The sequence below is a fragment of the Aythya fuligula genome, chromosome 2 (assembly GCF_009819795.1).
Source record: "Aythya fuligula isolate bAytFul2 chromosome 2, bAytFul2.pri, whole genome shotgun sequence".
NCBI classification, from domain to species: Eukaryota; Metazoa; Chordata; class Aves; order Anseriformes; family Anatidae; genus Aythya; species Aythya fuligula.
In genome coordinates, this window is record NC_045560.1 from 45,484,439 (window position 1) to 45,503,304 (window position 18,866).

Below are 18,866 nucleotides of genomic sequence, written 5' to 3' on the forward strand. Positions count from 1 at the left end.
TTGGTGTTCTTTATTGTTCGCTCATGGTGTGCAAGCAAGAGATAAACAGGAGCACTGCAAGTCAGAGGAAACATCCTTACACTGAACTCTGCTGAGGGACAGACACAGCCCTGATCTGAGTGGAGCTGGGGAGAGGCGACATGGAAAAGACACAGAAGTGGGCATAGATATCAACACAGCAAAAGCCACAGAGTCAGGACTTCAACACTGGAGTCTGGAGCAAGTGTCCTGCCAGGGTACACTTCACAGAGGAGGAAGGAGAGGAGGCAGGGTAGGAAGTCTGGAGTCTTCCTATGCCTTCCTCCTTCTACCCCCACTAATTCCACACTGGAGCCTTCTATTAAGATACTTATCAGTGTATCTTCCACTGCTCCTGATCCCCCTTTGCCAGTGGAGAAGCTGCATATCAGGGTGCATATCCAACCTCATAGTGTGTTTAAATACCAGACAGATTTAACCCTACACTTAATAAAAGCTGGTGGAGGGGGACAAACATCTCATCTAGGAGAAAATTCTTTACACTGCAGTTTGGGGGTAAGGGTTACAAATGTTATCCTTTGGATGAAAGAGCTTTTAAAAACAACAGAACAAAATATGAACCTACTGAGAAGGGCTGAAGGTCCATCAATGAAACTTGTATTCCCTAAACAATTCGAAGAGTCTGCAGCACAACTTAACACACTGATTTTTCAGGTATCACAGTACATGACACAACACAAAGCTGTACTTTTACTTAATAATATTATGTTTAACATCATCTAAGTATTTCACCAACTTTACTGGTAAGATAAAGGCATATAATCTGTACCTGAGATGTTTTCCTTTGTACTTCCAATGTAGTCAGGGAGGTTCATTTACTGTCTTTATCATTATCTCCTCCTCTTCCACCTTCTCCTGTTTTAACACTGTCTGCAGGCATACAAAAGAATCTGTTACCTTGACTTTGAAACCAGCTGTAGTTTTTACATCACTCACCACCCACAATGGAGGATTTCTGAAGGTGTGAGATAGCTGCCACAAGAGCTCTATCTCCAAAGTTTCACTCTTGGAAGGAGGGTATGTGACGAAGCACAGTTTCATTCTCCTTCTGCGACCTTCATCAGGAAAAGATTAACACCAATGTGCCATAGTTCAAAATAACTCCAGCACTTCATGAGTCTCTTCCCACAGAATCAGCAGCACCAAGATCATATTTTACCCTAATATTTTGTCATCTCCCATGTAAGAGTAGTTTTGTCTTCCTTTTTTCAGAAATCTCACAAAATGCAGGAGACAATGAATGCTTGGAAAAGAATAAAGTTAAAACTTTCTGCTCCTATCATGTATCTGTTGACCCTGCTAGACTTATCTACAGTATCTGAAGAACCTGAATCTGAACCAGTAACTGAAGAGCCCTGCAATTCTGAAAGCATGTATTTTTTTTTCTCACTGATACCTGTTTGTATGACTAAAAAACTTGCCTTGCAAAGGAGTGTCTTCATATGTCATGTCCTCTAGAAACTGCAATGAACACAGTCAATTCAAAAAGATATTTGAAGTTTTACAGACAGGAGAGACAGGAAACCATACAGAGTGTGGATAGCTTTAATCAGTTGACCCACATCTCCCTGAGGGTTCTTATTAAATAATAATAATGAAAAAAAGAATTCTCTTTCTCAACAAATGTGAGCAACTCCCTATATCCATCTATTTTTGCATGAATAGGTTAGACTTGTCAGGCACAAAAGCAAAAATGACACATGAGCCATCTTGCACCAAGAAAGTCTGACCTCTGAATGTTTCATAGAGGAATCTCTTCAGTTCTGACATGTGAAAGATATGGCATTGTTACTTCAGGAAAGAGAACTGATCCCTCTAGGCAATCCCATATCTAATAATTACAAGGGAAAGTTTGTTATTTCTGCTTTAAACTAGCTTGAGATTACATAACCTTTTGGGGTAGGAACAAGATTTTTTTTCAGCAATACCTCTAAAATTCTTACCTACAGAGAGCTTTTGATCACTAAGAAATCACCCTCAATTTTTACATGTTAATAGGGCTATTAATAACACAGTACTGTGACTGAACCTATACGCTCAGACCAAGCTTGCAAGATCACCTCTGTCTCTTGCAATACTGTCTATGAGCTAGATTTTTTCTTTATCTAAAATATACAGGGGAAATGACAGAGACAATTCTTGATTTATGCATGCTATAACAATGAGAACATCTGCAGCAAGAGAAATTTGAAAGGTTTGAAAAACCTTTCAAAGCTTGAAATCAAAGCTTTACCTAACTATGAGATTTTAGGCATAGTTTTAGAAAATGGTGGCACACACTAAGCACATAGTGGACCTACTATCATGATGAAAAGCTCATAGACATATCTTTGTTTTTTTGCAGACAGCTTAGGCTGATCCCTGCTGCCATGCAAGAAAGTCTGCTGCTATTTATTTCTGCTAAAGACCACAGCCAGATCTAGGGGTAACTCTGGAGATCCTTGATTACAGAACAAGTGCCAGCACCGTACTCTTTCTAATTCACAGTTTTCAAAGAAGATTGTGGGAGCATTGTCATAGCAAGAGACAACATATCTGCAGCATTTTCACTTTTGAGAAGGCTTACTGACTCATACCAAACCATAGCTTAACTAATAGAAGGCAATTTATAGATCTTTACATTCCTCTGTATTACAGGTACCTTGCTTAGGAATCGGAGGGCTCAAAAATTCTGCTTCCCATTATATGTGGGACACAGAAATTGAGTGCTAGTGCCAAGTGCACTTTTCATTTCATGGATCCACAGAGAGAGACAAAAACACAGCCCACTTTTGGACGCCACCAAGCACCACTGGCTCCTCCCCTCTTAGCCACATATCTACTGTGCCGCGTTCAGCCAGGGGCTCCAGGGTGCAAAATAACTGAACACTACCCTCAGAATGAGGTCAAGGCAGCTGGTGTGTGGGATCTGGAGTCTGTGCTTCACGTTCTGCCTTTTCTGCGTCTTTCTTCACCAAACCACAGCAAAAAGAAAACTGAAGTTTGTGTCCGTAGTAAGTATATAGTTCATGGATAAATGGACCTCAAACCTGCCACTTGCTGCTCTTCTTATTGTCTAGAGTGTGGGAGAGGGGGTACTTTGTGAATACTGAAGTGTGTACTGCATACTCTGAATTCAGTATTACATTGCACAAAAAGCAACACAATTTTTTAAGTAAGATTTTATAATGTTATCTCCTTAGTGCCATCCTGGATGGAAGCAACTGAAGGTAACTTTCTGGAATGACAAAGAGTGTTGTTTGATTGTTTTATTTATTATTATTTTTACATCAATAAGAGAGGAATTGCATATCATTATTTTTAAACTGTAAAATAGGATTTCATAACTAATTTTCAGTGGCCTGCAAAATGCCTCTTCACCTTGGAAGAGTTTTGCTATTCAACTATTTTCACTGCACTAACAAAATCATCTTCACCATAGAAGAGTTTCTGCTATTCTACCGGTTTCACTGCATGAACAAGTAATTCAATTTAATTATGTGAAACCTAAACAAGTGTACAATGGAACTGAATATACAACATAAAACCCATGCTGTAAAACAAATGTTATTTGCAATGATTATGACATACTGTTGTTTGCAGGAGGCCTGAATTTGGTCTGTTCTGAATATCACACAAGCTTATAAGTCACTTGTTGTTGTTTGTTGTTTTTTTCCTGCAGATTCAATTTTATTTTTCCCTATTTGGCCGAAGAAATTAAATAAATAAATAAACAAATAAATCTGGTGGTAAAATTTTACAATTTTATGACATATATTTACAGAAAGTATACTGGGCAATGAGAGAATTCATCACAGGAATGAAAAATCTTGATGTATCTTTATAGATGTATCTTTTGTATGAAGTGAAATTCCATAACATGTTCAGTGTTTTCCAAGTAACAGTTTAGCCTGTATTTGGATATTAGATGACACAGCCATCACCTCTTGTGATGAAAAAGTCAGCATGTGGCTTTTTAAGACTAATTTGTTTTAATACTCAAAATACTGCTCAAAGTACTGCTGAGCAGTAGGGGTTTTTTTCTTCCTTTTGAACTCCCAGTTAGTCCTACCAAAATATTAATGTTCCAATATTCCTGGAAAATTATTTAGATGCTTCTGTTTGTTTACTGTCTGTCACTGTTGCAGTCTCTACCTCCAAAAAAAATGCAAAAAAAACTCTGTAAAATATATAAAATATTATAATTTTTTTTATAACTTGTAAAAATTTGAGCTAACTGCTTTCCAAATGCCAGGAAAAAAGAGGAGTTACATTGTCTAAAGAAATCAAACAAGTACTGTAGCTATGTAGATCTAAGGTAAGTATTTAGCATCTGTTATATAAAGTATTCTCTATCATTGCATAATCCTTGGGACTGCACTAACTATATCCACCATAAAAAGCCCAGTAACATGAAGGGAATTCTGTCTATTTTACCAGGTGTTCCGCCACGGTGATCTTACCCCGCAGGAGTTTTTTCCAGCTGACAAACACAAAGAAGTTGCAAGGCAGCATGGATACGGACAGCTTACCAAGGTGTGTTTGCTTACCAGGGCCAAAATACAGAAATACCAGAGCATGGTCTGCTGATACTTGTTTTTTAGCACTTTGTTTTAACTTGAGAAAGCCACTATTAAGTTGGTATATGCAGATCTCTTGTAGGACAGATGAAGAACATACTGGGGAAGGTACAGTTGTGAGTAGTCACTGATTTCACTGACACCAAGTTGGCCTGTCCTGGTCCAATAGCAGCATGTGTTGAGATGTTTGTAGACCGGGGTCTTCCAAGAAGAGACAGGTACCAGCAGCACCACAGTTCACCTGAGACTAAACATGTAACTTCAACCCCAGAACAAGGTGGTGGAAGCACTCACAGACCACCCTCAGTCTGGGCTAAGCAGAGATTCCTGGCTCATGAACAACTGAGATCAGTTCTAGCAGAAGTATCACATAAATATCACCTGGTGGTATTGAGTAGCAACGGCCAAGGAAACTGCAGATCCCAGCTGCAGAAACCATGTTTCTACATTATCTGTCATTAGTGTTAGCTTTCTCTTCCTGTGAATGGTAAAGAGGGTGAGCTCCTGTACTATCAGGCTCCAAACGAATATGGGGGTACTAAGAGATTTTAATCCTCCTTCTGCTCCGCTCCCACCAGCACTATCATTGTGTTTGTTCTTCATTCCTTTTTCCCCAAGATAAGCTGTTTGTATCCAAAAATGCACTAGTCATTTGTCCAGTACTCTGGGAACCCAGAAGCCTCCCTGAAGTGTTTTAGACGTGCCAAAAAACTGAAAGTCCCAGACAAATGGCTATTGTGCATGTGTTTGCAGACTGCTCAGTGCGTGTGCCTCTGTGAGGCAGCTGTGCAGTATGTTTGTTCGTCATATTTTATCCAGCAAGTCCAGCAAAATGCACATTTTTCTCTCCAAGGAGAACCTGTCACTTACCAGGTCTCCAACAAAATCAGGAGAGAACAAACAGCACACAGGGCCTCTCTGCTTCGTTCGCAGGAGGCTGCACCAACCTCTGAGGCTAGCTCAGGCCTAGTTCCTCTCACACCACTTCCCTTGAGAAAAAGGAGTAATAGCTTCGCAGCAAAGCTCGTTATCAGGCAGAAAGCAACAGTGAATGTCTCAAAGGTGGTTAAGATCAGCTCCTCATACCTTAATTCAGTTATGACTCAATCATTTCATATGTACGCCACACAAGTTCAGCGCTACATGCCAGCTTGCTCCAGGCCATGTAAGCTCTGGAGAGGTTCAAGGCCCAGACGTTAGGATTTAACAACACACGTCTTAGGCAAGTTGGAGCAGAAGCCTAGGCCTAGCATATTTACTAGGAAACCCAGACGCACAATTCCAGAAACTGAAAGAGGCGATCACATACACATATTTTGGGCCATGACTGGAATTTTGGATAAAGCCCTGAGTAACCTGGTCTGACCTTATAGCTGACTCTGCTTTGAGCAGAGGTTGGACTAGAGGCCTCCTGAGGTCTATTTCAACCTGAATTATGGGCTTTGGGAAGCAATGAATAATCACTGTACTTCAGATTCCAGTGCAGATTAATGATTAAATGAGCAAAGTCAATTATATTTCAATTTAGTCTAGGAAACACCGCATACAAGTAAGAAGATCATAAACACTGAGACCATTACAGGGACACTGCATGTGATTCTCATGTCATGTCTTTACAAAAGGATGATGGCAAGTTGGAAAATATTCAGCAAAGAGCTACGAAAATGCTAAGGTTAGAAAACCTATTTGGCAGTGTGAGTAGAGAACTGTCATCTAGCTAGAGTAACATAGAGATTAAGTGACTTGATTCCATTTTATTGTTTACCATCTTACCGGGAATAAGATTTGTGATTGCGACGAATGCGTCATTCAAAAGGGTAACAAGATCCAGGGATTGAAAGCTGGGCACATTGGCCAGAATTAAGAATCAACAGTTTAAGACTGTAGATAACCATTGCAACAAAATACTCAAAGGCATGAAAGACCTTTACTCAAAGTCTTCGGTTCACAATTTTCTGTCTTCCCAAAAAAGAAGATCTTGCTCATGTTGAAACTGTAGCTTCTGTATGGAATCACTGTTGTTATTCTGTGGGATTCATATCCTGGACATATCATCATAGCCAGGTGGTTGCTGTGCCTGCAGTCCCAGTTAATTAGCTGTGAGCCAGCAAAACAACAGGAACTAGACAACTTTGTTGGGACATCTCTGTACCTGCTTTAAGTAACCTTGTCCCTCAGCTAATCTTATTAGCTTGGATAAACAACCACATAGTTTACTGCAAAACAAAATGAAAAACTGTGTCTGCCAGGAAGACATATCTGATATTATCCTTATGGCTCACTCTTCCTACTCTTGTCATATGACCAGTAAGTATGCAAATAACATTTACAGTAAAGCCAATTGTGAAGATAACATTAATTAATAAGCAGCTTTTAATATGACAACTCTTATCACACAGGAATAGGAGGGGCCTTTTAAGCAATCAAATCCAGTCTTTTGCCATGGCAAAAAGCCATATCATACAATCTGCGTCCATACATTTAGCAAGCTCCACTTTCAAACTAGTCGGGTATTTTTGCTTCCATTGCTCTCACTGAAAGCTTGTTCTTGAACTTCACCCCAATGGTCCTTCCAATTTCCATTTCAAATATGCTCATGGCTAATTCATATTCATTTATTTTGGTACAAATACTGTCCTTTTGCCTGATAATCTCTTTTAAATAAGGTAAACTCCCATACCTCTCTGATCAAGTACACTACACTGTTATTTTCTTTAGTATTTACTCAGCAAGGATTCAAGCATTCTAGGGTGAAAAATGCAATCCTTTTCCTATGATGGATGCATTAGGATCACTACAGACATGCTACTTCCTAATTAAGTCCCTTTGCAGAAAGCGACATCTACCTAAACTACAGCCATATGCACAGGAGACTGACTGCTTGTCCATTAAGATATGAGTTTCAGTTTAATTCACTAAGATGTGAGTTTCAGAGATGAATAGTGATGATCTCCATTTGCATGCACATATAGAGTGCAAACAGCTTTTTTCTATTTTTTTCCACTATGGAGAAAGAAAATAAGTGCTAATGAGACTATGTTCACACAGTGGTCTTGTTTCAGAGTGGAAGTCAGAAAATAACTGTCAACACAGTAACTTTACTGATTTTTTTCTCCTGCTTTCTTTCCATCTTCCCTTTAGAAATGAAATACTTTAAGATCTTTATCAAAATTATTTATTAAAGATTATTTAACTTTTGGTTATAGGAATAGTTGCACAGCACACTTAAGCTTCTTACACTCTTCTGCTTCTTACACTTCTACAGCTTGGCATACAGCAACAGTATGAGCTTGGACAGTACATGCGGAGAAGATACTCTCATTTCCTGAGTGTTGTTTACAAGCAGAATGAGGCAAGTACTGGATCTAGGAGGTAGGATGTTTTTCAAGGATATTGGAACTTTCTGAATCCATGAGAGTCTGAACCTGGTATGTCTGGAGGTAACCCACTGAATTCAATGTGGTTTCAAAATATCCTTGAAGCTGTGGCTCAACTTTAATTCAAGCTGATGGTTAGCTGAAAACCATGCACAAGGTTTTTGAGGCTGTAAAAATGTTCAGATGCCTCACTGCTGTATGACACAGTATCTGTGTTGGATATCTCCAATTCAACACTTCCATGTGCAGTGCAGATACAGCTTACTTTTCATTTCCAGTTGCTCAGTGCATCCCTAATATCCCAAAGCCTAGTTGGCCAAATGGAGCCACTTTTACATTTTTCATTAGGACCCAAAGGGAACAGCTACCATGTCACAACTCTCTTGTCCACCAAAATTATATTCCAAGGCCCTATTCCAGCTTTTTTCTTTCTCCCTCCCCCATCTTTTTTCTTTACCCTACTCTACTTTAATGCCAGCTCCTCCAGTACAGTACTAATCCCCTTCTTTTCTACCAAAAGAAGAAAATTAACAGAAGAAAACCAACTTCTTCCCCTCCCCCCAAAAAAATTTAAATCTTTTCTTTTCATCCTTCAGATTTATGTGCAAAGTACTGACTATGATCAAACACTTATGAGTGCTCAGGCGAGTCTTGCTGGGCTGTATCCACTGACACAAGGCCAGATTTGGAACCCCAGAATCCTTTGGCAGCCAATTCCAGTTCACACAGTGCCACTGTCACATGATAATGTGAGTATAAACTGGGGCATTTACTTTCCCTTAAGCATTAGTAAAATATCCAAAATGAGATGCAGGAGTAGGAAAAAAAGGCAGTGTAATAACAAAGAAAGGTATATCAAGTTACAAGCATTGGGCAAAAAGGACTAATAATTTAAGTAGAAATATTGTCAAGATTTTCCACAAGAATGGAAGATAACAGAGACCTGGAGTTCATGAAAAAAAAAAATAGAAAGAGGAAAAAAAAAAAGAGAGATAAAGAAATTAAAAAAAAAAAATCATAGAGAAAAACAAAACAAAACAAAACTCTTATTATGGGAGTAAAACACCTTAGAAATAGTAACAGATTGATCTTGTACTTGGTGTTATCACAACCATGACTTTCATGTGAGAAGAGGAAGCATACCTATTCTCACTAGTGCTTCACCTTTTTTTTAGGCTCCAGACAACTAAAAAGGTAAAATAATTATTCTGTCATTCTCAATACAGTGAGAATTGTGTCACAGTATTGTTGTTTTTTTTTGTGCTTTGAGGTGCATGGTGTATGCATTTTGAGGTTTGGCAGAAAAAGTAAAGAGAAAAAGAAAAATGACTAAGCTTTAAGAGCATAAATTCATAGGGTAATATACTTATTCATCTCCCTTCCTTTACTCCTCACCTCAGAGCTGTGCGGATAGCAGCTCTGAAATATGCATATACCTGTCCTAGAGCAGAAAGTTGGACAGATGAGTGGTGCTGGAGTTCCCCATTTGTGGAAAAAATATGGTAAAAAGCTAAGAAAATCAGGAGTGCGCAATGTGAGTCTCATTATGGGAGAGGACATTCACATGTGATGTGAGATAAATTGCGTGGGCTTACAAGTCTAGTTAACACAGTCTGTGATAGGGAAATCAGGCTAAACAGGGACATGGAACTCTGGTTCTCACCTCAGGGTAACGAGAGCATGAAGATGAAGGATATGGAGACATATATCTTACTGTGCAGGCACACAGCCCTGGTGTAGAGTCAGGAGCTTCTTCTGACACTGTCACAGGTGGTAGAACTCCAGCAAACAGTCAAAAACACCTGGCCAGTATCAATACTGCTATCACCCACAGCAAGCAGGTACTGCACCTCATTCACAGCTAAGGGATCAAGTAAGTTTATCTAAAAAAAAAAAAATTGTAGTCACAAACATATATGCTTTTTTTTCTATTTTTTTCCCTAATATTTGTTTTAGCTTTATTCATCTTTACTACAAATACATGTAAGTTTAAGAACACATGTATCCTTCCATACACACAAAAAAAAGTTCATCATGTATTTGTTGCTAAAGTCAGACCCGTTCATGAGCCTATCTATGGTTATAATTCAGGAATATTTTCCTACTTTCTGAAAACTATAGATTATGTTTTTAAAAAGACAGAAAATGCTGTGAAGCTTTCGTACATAATTATACCTTCAGGATTCTCAATTATTATTGTTTATTTATTTTTAACTCTTTTAACTGTGGGACTGTACAGCTAGAGCTTTATTTCTGGAAAAAGGACAAAAAACATATTAGAGAAAAATGCTAATAATATCTCAGTGTAAAAATTCGGTTTAGCTTTTGTTTAAAACTTAATACCCAAAAATTTCAAACAAGAATAAACTCAGCTTAGATAAATGAATTAACAAATTCTTAAGTTATTCATCTCACATGTAACATTTAACTTTCAAGTACCTTGAATTAAAGAAAAATCTGAGTTATGGAAACTTAAGTTTCTTTAATTTGGCTGAACTAAATGGAGTTGTGGTAAGTTCACTTAATGGAGCTGAGTATGCACAAAGACTCCTTTTGTAGTCCAGCTGGTAATTTGTTGCAAAAAGATGATGGTATGTTTAAACAAAGACTGAACACAATGAGTAAAATTACTCCTGAGGAAGCCAAGTACAAAGAAATACATGAGGGCTTATGTTAGTCTTCTGTCAAGGGATAAATTTCAATTTGTGTAGATGAGTCCTTCAACTTTGAACTGCTGGAACTATTACTCCTCTGAACATTTGAAGATTATTTTGTAAGTAGTCATCAATATGACTCTTACTGTCCTGAAGATGAATATCCTTGAAAACAACATTCCCAAAAACTTTTGCAGCTTGCCCTAATTAGTGCAGCCAATCAGAACAACGATCCTCAAAGTGTATATTGAATTGCAGAACAAGAAGTGCCTTGCCTAACTAATGTTTTGCAATTTTATTTTCAGTTGCTGTACTTACCTTTCTCACACTGCCCAAAATACAATGCACTTCTAAGAGAAACCTTTGCAACAAGGGATTTCCAAAGGCAGTTCAAGCAGTACAGGGTAAGGTATTTTTAGTTCTGGAAATCTTCTAAATCAAATGTACAGCTTCTGGCAACCATATCTAACAGGTAGGTTTAAAAAAAAAAATGGCAGTTAATATGCTTCTTCGAGATATCTCACCTTCAAAGTGGGTGTATACGTCTTACCCAAAATACAATTACATTACAGAGCCAGCTGGACTGGACTATCCCCATCAACTGAAAATTGCAAGTCATAAAAAAGATAAATTGTTGACTACCTTTCAAAAAAACCTACTACACCTACCTTTTAGGAGAGCAGCGAAAACAAAAACTTAGATCAAATCAGTGTCTCACTTCAGTACTTCTCTCTCTTCAGTCTCATGTTAGTAATTCCTTGACATCTCTGTCTGTATAACTCCTTGCTAGTTTAGATTCCTCTTCCACCACAAAATTCTCACAGCTCAATTCCTCAAATCTTTAAAAGAGTCTCAGTGCTTTCCTCTAGTACCAGTTATCTCACACCTGAAGTCTTCATTCAGACACTCACTTAAAGTTCATTCTTAATGTCTCCATTGTGTTCTCCACCATCAAATTCTTTGCCATGGGTACATAATTATTTATCCATTCCATTGCAACTTTCTTCATGGATTTATTCAAAATGGCTCTACCAAACTCACTTGTTTTCCTCTAATCTTTAACCACTGAAACAGCCATCTACCTATGGCTCTGCATCTACATGTTACAGACAAACGAATCATAATTCCCAGTTTTAACAAAGTTACATCATACCTCCCTTCTACTCAGCAGCAATATCACAATAAAAGTGTTTATCACACTTCCTTTGAACCCTTTTTGGATTTCTGCTAGACTTCCTCTTGCATCTGCATCTCCTCTATCCACTTCTGAACCTTCCCACCAAATAAAAACTATGCCTGTACTTCAACCCTAAACTCAGATCACCAACCTCTTCTAGATGAATAGGCCAAATTCTCTTTTCAGCCTAAAAAAAAAATGATTTTTTTTCCCAAGAAAAATTAGTGGTATACAGCAGGTATAAATCAATTTCTTTAAGCTTTCTTGGTGTATGTGTCCTGTCCCATTGCTCAATATCATAATTTCCCCAATATTGCTATGTGATACTATGTCTTATAGATTGGTAAGACCGGGATGTGGCTAAAAATAAGATCAGGATGTAGACTGAAATAGTAGATTGGGTTATAATTAAGAAAAACCCAAGGTATAAATGGAGAAGGTATGTGCACACAAATGCAAGACATACACATGAAGCATGTACCAAAGAAATAAAACATCTGGAAGAAGGACCAGAAATGAGAACTTGTAACTGGTATGTAGAAGCAGAAGGCAAGGTGCAACTCGAAACTTGGATGAAAGCAAGGTTTCACAAGATCTTTATGAATTTTTGTACAAGCATTCATTTTACGCCAGGTGATTGTAAGAACAGGGCATGAAGAAAAGAAAAGGATCCACTGAAATAGGTAGTAACTGTCTGCCTGTGAGTACCACTAGACAATGGTATGGTGCATAGGCACTAAATGCAAAGACCGTCTTGTTTCTAAGAATTGCTATGTGCTAGTATGGAAGTGTGTAGTAACAACACAGAATGGCCCTGTGTGCAACTTAAATTTTGCTTTTTTTGTATTCCAGCCATTTCTCAAATTTTTAGTATCTCACACTGGATACCCACTGAAGAAGTTGAACACTGAAAGAATTTGGAAGCTCTCTGACATTCTACAATATGAGGTAAATAATACAAAAATTATCAAGGTCCAATAGAAATACTTGCACTTTTTAAAAGCTAGTCTGAGATTCTACTTCTAGTGTTTGAAACACATCAAAAGAAGGTAAGTCTCTACTTTTTTTTTTTTTCTGAACCACAGTCTATTTTCAGCTTCTTACTCAGGAACCCTCACTCAAAATCAAACTTGCAACTGAAAATCCTCTAAAAACACTATGATTGTGCGAGGCTGCTGTGGGTCATCCACCACGATAAGGAACACAGACCAATGGCCTACCAAATGCAACATCTTGTCAGGGACTGCATGCAGACTATTAGAAAAAAACTTATCATTGGATGAAATTGTCTTGTTACTCCTCCAAATCCCATCACAGGAGTAAAATTTGATGTTGGAAGAGAAACAGAGGAATCCCTCCACAAAGATTTTACATAAATTGCATAAGAAAGAGAAGTCATTATTTGCATATGGACAGTAGTGGTCACAGTATTTTCAGGAATTGAAATATTACAGCCATTGGAATATTACAAAAGGTTATTTGTGCAAGTTTGGGAGCTTGTTCTTAGCAAAGGGACCAGGCATATCACAAAGAAGCATGGCTTTTACTACAAAAGGGGTAGATGGTGCCCAACTGTCATAGGTGTATGGACCCAACAGTCTGGTATCTCTGACTGGGATCTGAAAAAAATCCTGACTAATTTTAATTTAGCAACAAACCCCACTCCATGCCACTTCCAAGTCTAGACTTAACTCAGTGGAAGCAAGTAAAAATTTTGGGGTCTTGTGTTAAAAACATCTTTGGTATTGTTGCAGGAAGCACTTGATAAAAATTGCTTAACAGCACAATTATTTTTAAATTCAAATATTAATAATAAATTGGTCATTAATACTGGGATAGCCGTGGAAAACTGAAACAGTTTTAAGATGTATTTTACACCCAACATGTAGTACTTGGATGTGATGCTAATGTGTTTGCCTTCTGTCCTGCAGTTTCTGAGCAGGTCCAACTTTGATCAATAAAGTCTTGACTGCAGGGCTAGCCAGAGCCTTGAGTTAAGTGAAGTGTTAAAATTTTGGCATACCTCACTGTAATTTCAGCTAGGTTACCTTTCCATATTGCTCAAATTCAGGACAGCTCAGGAGCACAACTTTTTGATTCAGTCGTTACACTGATAAACCTGTGTAACCTGAGAAATGTGAAAAACTGGCTGCTCTCATTAGGGAGCTAGCTAAATTCTGGAAGACAAAACCAGTTATTTGGGTCATTCTTTCTAGTATTAGATTTGTTGAGCTTTGGTCTCTCATACTACTCAATGAAGACTTCGGAGCATAAATTGTGTGGCAATTTAGAATTTAAGTGGCGCGTATAAAGATGTGTGCCACAAAAATCACTTTTACCTTTTCAAATGTACTACTTGAAATAGAGCTTTCTTACATAGTTTTTAAAACAGAATTCATCAAACTGCATTAGCATGCATCTCTGTATTTGTTATTATTGGTTGTCATCTGATTTTCAGGTAACTTGAAGACTGAGGTGCTTGCTTGCCTACAGCACTGTCTTAAATAGCATGTAACTAAGCAATTCATTTCTCAAGACACAAATCTCATTTGTTAAAAGAAAAAGTGACCTGAGCTGGTTTAATCTAACATGTTGCTCTGTTTCACTTATCTAAACAAATCCTGTCTTTAACTTGTTGGCATTTTCCTTTAGAACTCCACCTGGTGAGCTCAGCCCAAAAAACTCACATTCATAGAGATTACACTGAAATACAGAAAGGATACCAACCTTATTTAAACTGGAATTCAGAACAGTGCAAACCAGTTCCGGCATATATTTCCTTCTCACAGTAGCCACCCTTAACTTATCTTGGGCAGCTCCACAAAAGAAAAATCAGGCCATTATACTTCACCTTGAGGACTGCATCAGTAGCTGACATAAGGAGAGCTGATATAAGTAGGTATGAATTCCATCCATATGTCTAATCTCTACATGTACATCATACTCCAGTATATCCAAAGTGTAGTTATACAGGTTCCTACTTAATCACAGGATCTTGTTCATTTTTCAGAAGTCCCGACCCTTAAATCCTTATATCTACATAGGATTTGTTTCAATAAATATCTCAGGATATATTCCAGCAGATGGATGAAGAGGAGTCACAACATGAATTTTTTGCAACTGACAACGGCATTGGAAATTGTCATAAATAATGCCATTTGCTTTTTAAATAATAATTTTCAGCATTATATTTCCTCTTCTTGTTAAACACTGCCTTTCAAAAATTTTTAAGCAGTGTGATGCTATAAATAAGAATTCCACAGCTGTCTAAATGCAAAATATAGTCATTATGAAGAAAAAGATTTATTTGAGCAAAACATTCAGAATTTGTTCTGACAAGTATTTTGTGCCAAAAGAACTAACAATTAGCAGTAGGAACCAACAAGAAAATCATCGTGTTTTCTTTCTTCACTGTAGGATATTAACAATTACACTTTACCTGTTTGGGCGACTCGTGGCGTCAGGACCAAGCTGATAAAGCTCTCAGAATTGTTATTACAGGCAGAATTCGGGTTCCACAAACAAATACAAAAATCACGTTTGCAGGGAGGTAAGACAATTCTTACCCCATTTAAAATCAGGAGTAGAATGTGAAAGAAGTAAGGGTGTATAATAACCATGGGCATGAAAGATGCCATGATTTGGATATTGGTGATCAGCACTGAGAGATTTTGACTAATGTGATGAGAAATGTTGAGGATATGAATCACAAATATACTAATTCAACATTATAAAGGAGCTAGCATTTTGGTTATATTGTATAAGAAACCCAAACTAATATACAGATTATTGCTGAAATTAATCAACTCTGAAATTGACATAAGCCACCATGCTTAAATTAAAAAATATTATTTGTAATAATCTCTAGGATGGTAACTTTATTTCCTATGAGTCATCATTTTTCATTGCTGAGAGTACTAAAATGAGTATTCTAAGCTTTATTATTCTGCTCAACAAATTTTAACTGAAATTTTAAAATAGCTTATACCTTTTTAATCCACTGGATTCATCCACTCTCAACCTTTTGGCCTGATTTTCACTTTAGATGGCCACCGTACAGTTAGGTTCTGTGAGCTACAAGGACAAATCACATATAAGCAAGGATTAATTTGTTTGCCTTCTTGGAGCTCCAACATACAAAACTAAGCATGAAACTCAAACCTCTGCTTTACTACCAATTGTTATTAAAATTTGTTTCAGTAGCTGAAGACAACGGGTATGTTTAATTCTACTAGTATATACAGTTCTCATTTTACGATTTCAATTCCTGGAAGATTTCGATCTTACGTTAACATATTAGCACTGACATTGATTTAATTCATATAGTTTGTCTCAAAATTTTTCAGAAATTAGCAAAATACAATCATATAATTTAAGAAGGCCAAGAGCCCAATGAATTTGCTCTTCTCTAGAAATTGTGACGTCAATAGAGTTATAAACAACAAAGTAGTATTCATTACAGTGATCTCCTTGAACTGTTCTGGTGGCACAAAGCAGCTGTGAGCAGACTGTTTACAGCTCTCAAGGCTATTATGGATCCTGGAAATATTTTATATGGACTCAGAATCAGGCCCACTATTTGTGTCAAAATTAATATCAGATTTAGCAGGCCACTGTGTACAAATTACCTATAAAAGCATAAGAACGAATCTGGTGCATTTAAAGACAGATAGTATTAAAATAGAAACAATAAGGATGTTAACAAAAGCATCTCTTTCTGTCATTGCCATTGCTTCCCAATTATCTTTCAGGTATTCTTTTAAAAACTATTCTAAAGCATATCTCAGATGCTAGAAGGCCTTCACATCAACAGAAAATGGTTATGTATTCTGCGGTGAGTCCTTGCTGTTTCTTTTATGTTACCTTTCTGCAGTTTTTAAATGCAGTGAAAGCATTTAATTACATTTATGAAATACAGATACAAGCATTTTTATTTGGTTAACCTTAAATATCATTGGATTATTCCCACTCTTTAATGAATAGAGACTACTTTGAAACCTGTAGCATTCCATTTTCTACCTGATGGTGCTGTGTATTTCATTGTAATACTGTTTTGATTGAGCAGAGAACTGAAAAGTCCTTTGTTTTATTGAAAATTTATCATTAAGATAATTTAGAAACAAAACTCCTGCTTCCTGCACCTTTTTCAGATGCAAAAGCTTTTTTTTTTTTTTTTTTTTTTTAAAAAAAAAAAAAAAAAAGGATAAGAATGAACTTAAGTAAGTTATTTTAGAAGGTATAATGAAAGCAGTTACTCAATTGTGACCTTATATTTTTGTTTAGAATGAGCAGACACCCTCAAACACAAAGGAAATTCTTAGACTGCTCTGTGTAAAAAGCTCCTATTGCTAACTTTCAATTTGATAATGAAGTATAAGATATATATCAGCAAAAGAGCTTTCTGTTCAGATCTCAATTGTTTACCTACCATGCAAAACCACCAGTTGTTATTAAAAGAAGTTTTCACATATCCTACTAACTTTAGTATGAACTGCACGTACTTAATACATCTTAAAATTTTAAATATGTATATCCTCTATACGTGCAGCATTTAAGTTTATACAGCTGTAAAAGAACAGTATTTTCTTAACACTGCAGAGGGCAGAAGGAAAGAATTAATGAACATCACATAAGTAATATTAAACGTATAGATAATATTGGACATAATGTTAAATAATAAATGCATATAATCATTTTCAATAGACCTTTAATTAAATATTTCTTCTATTTATAGCACGCAGCCACCATTGTTGCCTTACAGATGGCACTCAATGTTTTCAATGGGAAATTGCCTCCTTACAGTGCCTGTCATTTTTTTGAACTTTACCAAGAAAAAAATGGGCAAGTATCTTTAAGCTGTACTTCTAACTTTTTTTTTTTTTTTTCTAAAAGCAGTTTACTAATATGCCAGACTAATTAAACTGGATATACAAGGTTCACTAACCAGAAAGAGATCACAGATTGATTTTAATTATTATAATTGGACTCATTTGAGAAGTTATTGACAGTAGCAGAACCGCATCACTGCAGCCTGAAACCTCTCTATCAATTGCTTCATTACAGTTGAGATATTTTAATCTACCCTCTTTATCTATTTAATTCCTTAACCCTTTACCAATAAGACAATCTACATGCAAATTGGCATTGACCATCTATTGTTTAAAAAGATACTGTCTGATTAATAATTATACGTATTATTAGCAAGACAAAAAACAAACAAAACAATAACAAAAAAAAAAACGCACAGAAAGCAAAAAACCTACATCTCAAAACATAATCCCTACTCTTTAATGCAGAAAATCTGTTGTGTGCACCTAACATTATTTTGACCCTTCTGTATTTTTAAACAGGCAATACACCATAGAAATGTACTATCGGAATAATTCTTTGAGAGATCCCCACCCCCTCACTCTCCCTGGCTGCAAATTTCACTGTCCACTAGAGAGATTTACTCATTTGGTTTCCCCAGTCCTCACACAACATTGGACAAGAGAATGTAGGATATAGGACACAAAAAAAAGGTAAGTTAAGTGCTTTGTGCACATGTACGCAAAATTAGAGCCAAGATTACATCTTCTGCCAAGAGTTCATTTGAAGTTACAGTCTTTTTCGTAAGGGTCTGGTCCAAAATGAAAAAAAAAAAAAAAAAAAAAGAGATCCCATTAAGAAAGAATTGTATCCATGGCCATAGCTGTTGCTCCACTGACAGATCTATCTATTTCCACCCAACTTTCTGCTGAAATGGAATCAAGGCTGATTATACTTTAGGATACTATTTTTCATGGTGTCCTTTTTTGGTTTAATTTTTGTGCAGTCAAAAAGAACTTCAGATACTGAGTAAGCATATACAAATGTGCTAATTGTGTTAATTCACCTCATCTTTTCTAACTGTAGAGTATTTGTCCAAGATGATTACCATCACCATGAGTTCTCTTGATTTTAGGAGACATTCAGAGATCAAAGCAGATGAATATGGAATAGTGTATCGAACTGGTACTTACCAGAGTATCAAGCATATATAGACACACGTGGGAAGTACTAATTCATTCCCTAGTACGTT

General features: G+C 36.8%; 1 protein-coding gene across 1 annotated transcript; it reads left to right on the forward strand.

Moving 5' to 3' along the window:
• Positions 1-2,918: 2,918 nt before the first annotated feature.
• Positions 2,919-18,313, forward strand: LOC116485399 (prostatic acid phosphatase-like). Its single transcript, XM_032180700.1, has 10 exons — positions 2,919-3,032; positions 4,459-4,554; positions 7,864-7,950; positions 8,572-8,724; positions 10,935-11,033; positions 12,659-12,754; positions 15,224-15,356; positions 16,558-16,640; positions 17,541-17,647; positions 18,157-18,313. The coding sequence occupies exons 1-10, from the start codon at positions 2,919-2,921 to the stop codon at positions 18,311-18,313; spliced, it is 1,125 nt and encodes a 374-aa protein (XP_032036591.1).
• Positions 18,314-18,866: the final 553 nt, after the last annotated feature.